We start from the raw sequence: 11,768 nt of genomic DNA on the forward strand, positions 1-11,768 counted from the left end.
TTTGGTACACTTTGGGGAAGGCTAATATCCTCTCGGAAGAAGATATTAGGCACCCCCAAAACGCCCGGTGAACCCACCGGCCTCCTACTTAACATTCCGAGTCTTACCAGGCTAATCACACTATTCCTTTAGGTTTAGAATTCTTTTAAGATAAACTTGTTTTGTTTTGTATGAAAAATAGCACAAATAAATGAAAATTCTCAAATCAAGTCAAACAATTATACAAAATGGGTACAAATTAATTAACTAAATTACAAATACATCCGGGCATCCCCGGGTCTTCAACCATATTTAATTATTTAATAAAACCTACAAAATCCGGGTTAGAAGCAAATAATTAAGAGAATAGTGAGAAAAAGAGAGTTTCAGCATTTCTGACAGACATTTCCTGTCAGATTCGTAACAGAATGTCGGGAATGGTCTGCTTCTAGTTTATGATGGAATTTACTGACAGAATATCTGTCAGAAGGACCTGCTAGCTTAATTAATTCAATTCTCATTCTTTTCAACCCCGTTTGCCTCGAAACTCCACAAAACACACATTAGTAACTTCTAATAGTTAAATAAAATACTAACTTGTGGAAATAATGCTAAAAAAAAATAACTAACATAAGATTAATTGATTTAAACATGGTAATAATAGAAAACATACTTACATGGATCAAAGTGAATAAACTAAAAAAGTATTAAATCAGGGGCCAAAATGAATAGGATGAAAGTTATTTATTTTTGGGATTATAATGAATAAAACAAAAAGTGTAATCAGGGGCTAAAGTGAACAAACAAGAAAGTTATTTATTTCAGGGACTAAAGTGAATAAATCAGAAAGTTTTTTATTTCAGGGACCGAAGTGAATAAAACAGAAAGATCCTAATCAGGGACTAAAGTGAATAAATCAGAAAGTTATTTACATTAGAGATTGAAAAGGATGAAAAAAGATTTTTTTTATAACTATTGGTAGTAAAATGACCGTGAGATAAGATTTATCTCGGATTGGTTCGTTTACCCCCAAATCATGGTTATGAATAAAAAAAAGATAAAACAATTGAATCAATAATATTAACGGGTAATATTATTAACGTCAGATTTGTACAAAAAATGGAACAAGTTAATTAGAACAAATAAAAGGGTCAAAACAAGTGATTTAACTAGTAAATCATTGCTTTAGGGTTGATTTAAACCTATTTAGGCATCAAATATATATGGAAAATATATTGACACCATATAGATAATAAAAATCCGTATTGAAAAAATAAAAGAGAAAAAAAGATGAACGAACAAGATTTTTCAGTGTAAAAATAAAGTTAATAGACAGGATTTGTCCCTCAGAAACCTTTACCTAGGTTGTAGGATGATTGGAAAATCGAGAATTATAGAACACGGGTTTTGGTTTCTCTGAAACGGTATTTTATTCGGAGTATTTTGGCAGAGCTTCGCTAATTTTCGGTGTAATTTTCGTCCCCCTAACTGTGTCTAAAGAGCTGCTATTTATAGAGTTTAATTAGGGTTTAAGGCTGAACTTGTAATTAATTACATGGAGCAAGGGCTTAATTGTATATTTTATATAAAACAAACAAATAACCCTACCCGAGTACGCCATAGCCGCCATTGTAATATATATTACTAAGAGCATGTCTAATGCTATGTAATTTGTTACTTTCAACCTCCACATCATCAAAAATAACACTCTATAATTACACACCATTAGATTACCTTGTTACTTCAATTTTTAATGGACCCCACTTGTCATAAAACACTTCATATTTACTCAACTAATAATTTATCCAATATACTAATAATTAAATAAATAAATTATTATTATTAAATAAATTAAAATTACTATGTGATTTTTTTTGACAACATGTGATTATTTATTTATTAATTGAAAAATAAAATTATTTATTAAGTATGATTATTTATTTAGTAATTGAAAATAAATTAAAATTATTGTGTGATTAAATATGAATTAGTTGAATCTATACAGTCTACTTGGTGATAAATTAAACTAAATTATTAGGTAGAGATCTTTTAATTATTTAATTTAAAGTCTTTTAATGTTTGCTGGAAGCTTTAAAGTGGTTGTTAAATAGGAGAGAGAAGGAGTTTTATTATCAAAAGTGGAGAGGAGAGAGAAGGTTGGTTGTTATCAAAATTGGTTACAAACCTAAAATTGGTAACAAGGTAAATAGTGGTTGGTTACAATTTCTCACAAAGAGATTACAAGCACTAGAGATGCTCTAAGTAGTTCCTTTTTTTTTTCAATTCAATTCCAAAATGAATTAAAGTAGCAGCACAAGATTTTGAATTAAAACAGCACAAGTTGGGCAGGCGTGCATGGCACGCTCCAGCGTCATGCTGACACGTGGCAGCGTGTTTCTTCCACGCGTTAGACGAATCTCCAATGAAATGTTGACATGTGTCATTCTCCCTCCATTTTATTTTCTTTCCTATGTTTTTGGACTTGAAAAGGCTCTTCCCGACCTCCGATTTTGACGATTCTTTTGCTATTGGACTCGTTTCGACGAGACAAACATTTTTATGTCCAACAATCTAAAGATAAAAATGACCCGAACTAAGATTATTACTCATTTGTATCTCGGATTTCACCCGAAACCTTAATTAGTCATAACTTATTCGTTAGACCTCCGAATCGAGCCCGGAAAAGTGCATTACGACCCACTAAGATATCCTAAAACTCATTTTAGCTCTCTTGAAATTTTTGGTTTTGGATGAGGAAGGGTTGATCTAGACTTCCTAACGAGGATTTTTCTATGATATGTTTTCCATCATATTTTTCCAATCATCTTTGAAGGTTTTCATCATAGGGCTACGACTCCAGTGTCTACAGCGGTAGAGTGTTTCCGTCCATGTCTTGTATCTTAAAGGTGGCGGGTCCAATTTTGGTGATGATACGATAAGGTCATGTCCATGTAATTCCAAGTTTGCCTTTTCCATCAGCAGATTGGTGTCGTAATAAGATCCCAACCAATAATAGAAAGGTCTGGAAATAGGTGGCGGACTATTCGATGCCCCAACCCACTGGCATGGAAGGAATAAATGATAAGATGGACAAACGAGTGCTAGATACCTTGCTGAGGTATGGATACTCGACGAATAGACCAACTCCCTCCTATGAGGATTCGCCATTCTCCATGCGGATCTTGAGCTATGAGAAAGATATAAGGTTTTTCGACTTCCATATGAGAAAGGGAAGCCCCAGATAGCACCCCGTGTCAAGCGGAGATATGAATTTTAACACATTGGTAATAGTCGCTTTACGCTCAGTTGTAACATTTACATTGAAGAAGATACCAGATTTAGATATATCAATAGCTTGTCCAGAAATGTCCTTATATTTGACTAGTATATCACAAATTACCTGACATTCCTCCAAAGAAGCACCAAAAAATAGGAAACTGTCGTCATCAAAGAATAAACGCGAGATGCTTGGGGCTCCACAACATACCTTACACCCCTGGATGCGCTCATCCGTCTCTGCCTGGGTAATGAGTTGTGACAGCACCTCTGCATACAAAATAAATAAGTATGGTGCCAAAGGATCACCATGCCTGAGACCCCGACCCGACTTAATAGGTCCCACCCTTTCACTATTAACATTAAAAAAATACGACACAGGAAATACAGAGCATATAATCCATCGAAATCGGACTACATCAAACCCCATTCTAATCATCACAGCTTCTAGGAATAACCAGTCTACATTATCATATGCTTTACTTGTTTCAATTTTCACTGCTACCTTGCCCTTTGCTCCCACAGTTTTACGTTTCATCTTGATTTAAGGAAAAAATTAAAATATTAATAGCAATGATGGGAAAATAATTATTAAATAGTAGCAAAATGCAAGACATGTGGTTTGAACTTAAAACCTCATGGTTATGGAAAAACCTCCACACTTCTCTTTACACCAACTATAATACATTATTCTCTTATTTTATATTTACATCTTCTTTAATATATAAAAGATACTGTCTTATGGGGCTACCCAGAATGAAACCACTGATCGAGGGGGCTTCATCCCATTGGGCTCTAGACTGGCTTTGCCTCAACTTATATGATGATCAAAAGAGTATAGAAACATCTTAACATACAAACAACAATATCAGACCAATTACTAAACATCCATTAACGATTTGACTTTGCATAAATTGTCGAATGCACAAAGACCAGGAATCTCAAAGGTAGAAGATTCAAAGATGTTCATCACTCACAATAGAATAAACATTGACACTTCAATTGCTTGGATTTTATAAAGCAAGGCCTACAATCCATCTGATAAGTAAATAATATTTAATAACATATAATATAAGAAAGCGATGAAAATCCACATTACACCCATATAAATAAATCAACTTTCAATGCCTTCCATAAATCTTACATAACCATATTCAGTAAGTTTGTCATTTTAGAGGGAAATTTGAGAAACAATGCGAGTAAGAATGGAAAGAAAGGAAGAACCATTAGTTAAGTGTTAAAAAAGAGTGAGAATGGGGGAGTGAGTGAGTGTATGAGAGATGAATACTTGGTTTAAGAGAGAGAGAAAACTAAATAAGAAATATCAAATTTTTCGAATTTATATATTCATAATTTTACCGATTTATTATTTCAATTCATTGTCTTGAACACGATATTTTACTGTGTCTCGGTCCAATGGATTTACCGATAAAAAAAGAATTCGATAATTTTGACAAAAGACAAGTGAGGCAGATTTTAGTGCGATGTTTAATACGTGGTTTTACACAGGTTATGTGCTTGAGTTTAGCAACATAGGCATGTCGTAGCCTATGGTTCCATAAGTCTAAAATGGAGGAATCAACAATATTGATGTCAAAAGTAAGACAAATGTGAATAAACTTGAGACACCCACTCTTTAGGCCAATGTTTTGTATGGTGATTCAATAAATAATATAGACCATATTCTTTTTTTTCCTATGCCCATCAATTGTTTTGTCATATAATCAACAATTAAACAATGTGTATGATATAATGATACCTCACAATGACTGCCTTTTGATCAGTTTTCGAATAGAAAGCAAGTTGTGTTTAAAGTAGGTAACATATAGAACATTTTTGAGTTATAAACATGTTGGCAATACTTTGCGACCAATATGGGAGATAAGACCAGTTTGATCATTAGGGATGTTGATAGAAGGTGTATTTATGGATGTGATATGTTGTGTAAGGTTTTGCAAATGAGGAGTCATATGGTCAGAAGCCCATAAGTCAATGGTCCATTCTTAGGATGAGCATCAACATAATGACAAGTTATCATGCTTGAGAAATGATTGTCAAGTTCTCCATCTGTCTATGAACCCTAGTTTTGTTGAGCTTGTAACTTGGGCATCAATTGGATTAATTGATCCAACTACTGTGGAGTAAAGAGAAGACATATAATATCAGTCCTATTAACACTCTAAGAATTGGAAGCAAGTTTAGGTAGAGGATCATAAGAGTTCTTGGAATTCCATTTAGAAGTAGGATTGGAGAAGTAAGTATGTTCTTGATTTGTAGATTTAGACTTACTCTTATGTTTAGAGAGCAATTTGTGGTAGCCCAAACATATATCTCCATTGTGCCATTTCCCTCCATAGGCAATGTATGTCTGCAGTTTATTAGATTGATTTGCATTGTAAATAGCATATATATCAGTGTCAAACTTGGTGTAGCTAAGAATTTCTCTCTGAGCATCTTCTTGTTGTAGGGCAACAGAAGCAGTTTCCACTGAAGGGATATGGCTTTGCATCACGAGCTGACTTCTTTAGGAATTATATGCGTTATTCAATTCGTTTAAGAACTAAAACAGTCTGGCTTCCTCTCGTTGAAGATCAATAGCATTAAGAAGCACTTCAATCCCAACATTTGGTTGATTAAAAACATGCAAAAGGTTCAAAGAGTCCAACTTTCCCACATAGATCTCATAGCAGTATAAAAAAAAAAAGGGCGGCCCGGTCGTAATACGCGTCCCCGCTGAGCGAGGGTCCGGGGAGGGGTCCCACCACAAGGGTGTATTGGGAGCAAGCCTTTCATTTACCAATTTAAGTGTGTTTTTCTTTAAATATTTATTTCTTTAACTTATACTTTCTAGATCTATTTGTGGGAAAGAACATTTTTTCTACTTTAACCAGATTTTTTTAGCAGATGTCATGAACATCACAAATTTCTTAATATTAAGAGATAAGTTTTGAGTTACCCAATCGATTACCATGTTGTTGCATGTCTCCCACAATTCTGCTTTGGTCTCATTATCGTTCGATTTCTTCATAGTGCTAGTGACGAACTTAAGTTTGCATTTTGAAGACAGATTTATTCCCATCATTCTTCACCGAGCTCTATAATTAGAGGAACCTTGCAACTTATCAATGAGGATGGAGCACCATCAGATGGATGTATGAATAAGGGATTGAGCATATCTTGGTAGGTTATTTTGTTGTTGGCTATTGAAGACTTTAGAATCTAAGAGGAGGATTCAGAAATAAGAGAAATTACAAAAGAAAGGTAAATGAAAGGTGATTTTGATTCACATCGGAGAAATCAACATATAAGGGGATAAGAAACTGTCTCTTATGCTAGTGTTTCCGTAAGTTCTGATACCATGATGAGTGAATTGCCATGAATCAACATAGATAAGTATCAGAGAAGAAGAGAATGACAAAGAGAATGAGCCCGATGATCATTCATTTTTTATCCCCAAGAGTGACTTACACATAGTCTATAAAGCAAAAACAACACAAGAGACAAAAAGGACAAAGCCATCTCACACAAACAAACAAACGAGAGAGCCATAAATATAACGGTAAAGCAGACAAAATAACAATTTAATACATTAAATAATGGCAAAGAGCTAAATGGTCCTCAATATTATTATTTATTTCGATTGGAATTTTTGAAAAATTCTTTGCGTCCATGTTTCTAAATATGAGTTGGCATTTTTAAAAGTTAGAAGAAGACATGAAAAACCATCACACCATTAATGAAGTTATATGGATGGAGGGTGTATCTTACTAAAATAGAAAACATGAGTATAAAGGTACTCATATTTCCATATTATATTTTAATGTTGTAGAATAAGAAAATCTACAAGAAACTCTTAGTTCATTCTCTAAAATAATATAAACAATTGGCTCTTAGTGATATAAAAAGTGACTAACATATTATCTCTAATAATACTCTTCGTATTTACTTTTTATTTATTATTTTATCATTAATTATTATTATATTTACTAACAGTGAGAGGAGAGAAACTTATTGGAATTGATTTTTATTTTTAATTGTATTTTCTCAAATTTTAATGTAAAAGTCTAACCACGGTTAGAAATACTTTAAGTAAGATTGATACTTATTAGTTGAAAAAACCGGGCCGTGGCTATGAATTATGTGGCGATCGCCCATGACCCGTCAACTAAGGGGTGCCCAATATTCTAAAGGAAAAAAAAAGAAAATTTGAAGTCCAGCAAAAATAACGCCAAAAAGTGTCTATCTTTTATTTTTGATGGAAGTCTAAAAAAAATTGAGAAAACAACGGCCACCACTCATGGCTGCCTCCGTTCTCCATTCCACCACATTCATCTTCCCCTCTCCAAATCACAGTACATTCACCATCCTTCTCTGCTACTTCACCTGTTTTCCTTCCCTCTTTTATTTATATATATAATTTGATGTAAATGTTCTATTCATCAACTTGATTTGGATATGTATATGCTTCCATCATTTCAGGGTGTTTCAATCCATTGAGTTCTATTCCACAATTTTCTCTGCGACCAAGAAGACGGCCTCCTAATCCTATGGCTCATGCAAGCAATATAGATACACAAGAAGCTCTTCTTCAAGATGGAGAGCGGCTTTATCTAGGCATGGATTTTGGAACTTCTGGTGCTAGATTTGCTCTTATCGATAAACAAGGGATTATTCACTCTCAAGGAAAGAAAGACTACCCTCTTTATACGGTATGATTTCTTTGATTTTGAATTTCTTCTTGCATATGAATTGAACAGTTCAACAATCTCCTCAAATGCTGACTGCGATCTCAATTGGTATAAAATTTCATGCTTGTAAGCCGTTATTGTAAAACTCAATTCGAACTTACAATTTGTATCCTTGACCATATTATGTTAAGTTATTTTTCATAAGAGGAAAGACCATATTTAGCTGGATTCGTGTCTTGTGGAATTTTTTTGATGAGTCACAACACCTGCAAGAATCCTAATGATATGCTTTTCAAAATAAAGATTTTGTTTCCATTTTGCATAAGTATGCAATTTTTTTTTTTTATATCTCAAATAGCATAGTTCCTGCAAAATTTATGCTGACCAAATGTTTTGAGAATCTTGTTTCTGTTGTCTAGAAAGAGTGAAGAGACAATAGATTGGGCAAAATCTTGGAAGACCACGCTTTTCTCCTTGCTAGAAGATGTTCCAGATTATCTACGACATCTAGTTGCTTCAATTTCAATTGATGGGACTTCTGCCACTACTATCATTGTAGACAGGTAAATGGCCCTGCATAATCTTATTCTCTAAAGGAAGACCACTTTCAATTAGGAATCTAAAATTTTCTTAGTATAGTAATACTGGAGGACCAATATGGCGGCCGTTCCTTTACAATGAAAGTTGTCCTGATGCTTTGCCAATGGTAAAATCTATTGCTCCTCCAAACCACACAGTTTGCTCTGGAACTTCGACCTTGTGCAAGCTTGTTTCATGGTGGAACACGGAGGATTCCAACAAAAAATCAGCACTGTTGTTGCATCAGGCAGATTGGCTTTTGTGGCTTCTTCATGGAAAGCTTGGAGTGTCTGATTATAATAATGCTCTCAAGGTAATTTGTTCACCTGATTTTTGCAGTTTGCATTTGCTTTTAGACCTTTAATGTACATAAAAGATCATCTAGATTAAAGAACTCACATTTTCTTTGTTGCAGGTTGGCTATGATCCAGAACTGGACTCCTATCCTCCATGGTTGCTTGCTCAGCCATATGCACAACTTTTACCTTCTGTTATAGCTCCAGGGACTTCAATCGGTTGTTTAAAAGAGGATGTCAGAACCCAATTTGGTATGCTTTCTACCTGTTAAGCATCCTAATAATTAATAATAAATATCAGTTTTGTTTTTCTGTTTTACACTGTTAACCATCTGTTGGAACTTGGAGTCAATGGGCAATTTAGTCGATTTGCTACAAGTTTTTCTGAAGGAAATGAAATTGGCATCACTTCAGCTGGCATTTTAGACAGAGCATTGTGCTGTATAATCTTGTGTATTTGCGCAACCATTTTTTCCCACAAATATATGGATTGATTCAATGCTCGTAGGAATTGTGGCACACTCAACTCAAGCAGGCACCAATAAAAATGGTTTCCTATTTGCGTCTGTTTTTAACAGAAAACGGAGCAAAAAGCCTTAAATTATTTCTGAAGCTGCAATTAAGTTTGTCTTTAAGATTGTTGACATTATTAACATTTTTGTGTTAATATTAGCTTCCTAATGAAAACCTAATGGTAACTTCAGAAATAAGACTTAAATAAAAGGAACAAATCATAAAAGTTGGGATTGACAGATCATAGGGGAATGCAATCTCAGTGCACTTAGTTCGGGAAGTTATGTTATTGTGCATGGGCTTCATGTCATTAATATTGCTGTATGCCTCAAATTGGATAATAGCCTATTTGTTCCAGAACAAAATTTTCAGGGCATTTGCGTTTGAATTTCTGTGTCCTATTAGTGCCCCTTAAAAGTGCTCCAAACAGAATTATTTGAATTTTTGTTTGCGGCTGTTAGGCGTTGCTATTTGGTATTTATATTACGCATATGCATCCTGCAGGATTTCCAGAAGATTGTGTTGTATGCACAGGAACAACAGATAGTATAGCTGCTTTCCTTGCAGCACGTGCAACAGAACCAGGGAAAGCTGTAAGAATTACTTATAAGCTATTTGTGAGGACAGTAGCACATAGCTCTATTTACCGCAGCATTTAGGATTGTCTAGCCACATGGTCTACACTGTATTAGTATTTAGTAATGCGATTGATAGTTTTTTTACATTTTCTTTAAGTAATTCTATAGACCACGTTGTCAACTATGTTGAATTATTCATTGTTATTTTTCGTTTTAGATATATCAGCTAAACAAGGATTTCTTATCTGTTATTCCAGAAAAAGACGATGCCATTTTCTTCTTTTGACAAAATATATGCTTGTCTCTAGGTCACTTCTTTGGGTTCAACACTTGCTATCAAGCTACTAAGCACTAGTAGGATTGAGGATGCACGATTTGGGGTGTATAGCCATCGTCTTGACGACAAATGGCTTGTCGGAGGTGCTTCAAATACTGGTGGAGCCGTTCTTAGGCAACTTTTTAATGATGAGCAATTGAAGAAATTGAGTGAAAACATAAATCCCCTAAAAGTTTCTCCTCTAGATTACTATCCTCTAAATGCAGTCGGCGAAAGATTTCCTGTGGCAGACCCAAATCTAGCTCCAAGGTATTAATTCTTTTTATAGTTCTTATTGGAGGTTACCACTACCACATTCTCTTCTCCATATGTGCAAAGTTGTTATTTATTTCACATATCATTTGATATATTTCAAAGTTATGCAGGTTGCATCCGCGGCCAGAAAGCGATGTAGAATACTTGCACGGTATTTTAGAATCAATTGCACGTATAGAGGTATTGAGATTTTAAGTTTAACCGCATTTCATTTCCTAGCCCAACCTTTTATTCAGTGACAATGATATCCCCTGTGAAATTCAGGCGAAGGCGTATACCTTGTTGAAAGATATGGGAGCAACGGAAGTTGAAGAAGTGTTTACAGCAGGAGGCGGAGCAAAAAATGAGAAATGGACGGCGATACGAGAGAGGGTACTAGGGTTGCCTGTGAGCAAGGCAATGCAAACAGAGGCTGCCTATGGAGCAGCATTATTAGCATTGAAGGGTGCTCAAACATAATTCAGAGATAAACCTGAAAGGAAATGTCTACTGAATTGTATAAATGCATCTTCCTCTAATTTATATGTATACAATTAGGAACATAATTGGCTAGTGTGTGTAATTCTTTTGAATTTTATAATAAGATATTTCTACTACTTATGAAAGGCAATCTTAGGAGATAATAATCCCTAAAAACATGTTAAATATGTGATGTATTCATGATAACTTTTAGGCATGATATATTATGAATTAGAATTTTATTTTCCTGTGATTAGATTGTAATTACTAGTGACTTCCATGTAATTTATAAACTATAATAGTTATCTTTGGGAATTTTATTGATTAATGTGTTTGTATAGTAATTCTTATATCATAATTGCGTTTAACTGAATTTAGGGGAAATTGCAAAACATAGTCAATGTTATGTGCCTGCATTTACAAAAACAGTCTTGCGATTTAAAACTTTGTAAATGATGCAATTTTTCATTAACTTTTTTTTTTATTATTTTTTTTCATTAACTTTAAAAGGGATATTTCTACCTGTTTTATGTAAATTAGTTTTACACCGTGCTTTTTACATTTTTATAGCGAATGTGACTATATATAATTTTTTTTTTTTGTATAAAAATATTAATGAATATATTAATTTATAATTTTATTCGTATATAATTTTTGTAATATATTAAACAAAATAATTGAGTATGGTGAATGAATTGCTGTATATTATGAATGAAATACTTTTTCGAATAAATTCTTTTGAATGCATTATATGTTTTTTTTTCCTGCTTTTAACTCTACATAGAAAACACGTGCATTTGCATGAGAT

The 11,768-nt window shown here is 33.9% G+C and overlaps 1 protein-coding gene across 2 annotated transcripts; it reads left to right on the forward strand.

The window, feature by feature from the left end:
* Positions 1 to 7,461: 7,461 nt before the first annotated feature.
* On the forward strand, positions 7,462 to 11,097 carry LOC136224859 (D-ribulose kinase). 2 transcript variants are annotated; one of them, XM_066013287.1, is made up of 9 exons: positions 7,462 to 7,607; positions 7,735 to 7,964; positions 8,367 to 8,506; positions 8,583 to 8,835; positions 8,938 to 9,070; positions 9,836 to 9,924; positions 10,218 to 10,495; positions 10,612 to 10,681; positions 10,766 to 11,097. In XM_066013287.1, the coding sequence occupies exons 1-9, from the start codon at positions 7,553 to 7,555 to the stop codon at positions 10,958 to 10,960; spliced, it is 1,443 nt and encodes a 480-aa protein (XP_065869359.1). In that variant the 5' UTR covers positions 7,462 to 7,552; the 3' UTR covers positions 10,961 to 11,097. The 2 variants fall into 2 exon arrangements, with proteins under 2 accessions (XP_065869359.1, XP_065869360.1); XM_066013288.1 differs by having other exon boundaries at positions 10,604 to 10,681; positions 10,766 to 10,904.
* The last annotated feature ends 671 nt before the right edge of the window (positions 11,098 to 11,768 follow it).

The sequence above is a fragment of the Euphorbia lathyris genome, chromosome 3, assembly GCF_963576675.1.
Source record: "Euphorbia lathyris chromosome 3, ddEupLath1.1, whole genome shotgun sequence".
NCBI classification, from domain to species: Eukaryota; Viridiplantae; Streptophyta; class Magnoliopsida; order Malpighiales; family Euphorbiaceae; genus Euphorbia; species Euphorbia lathyris.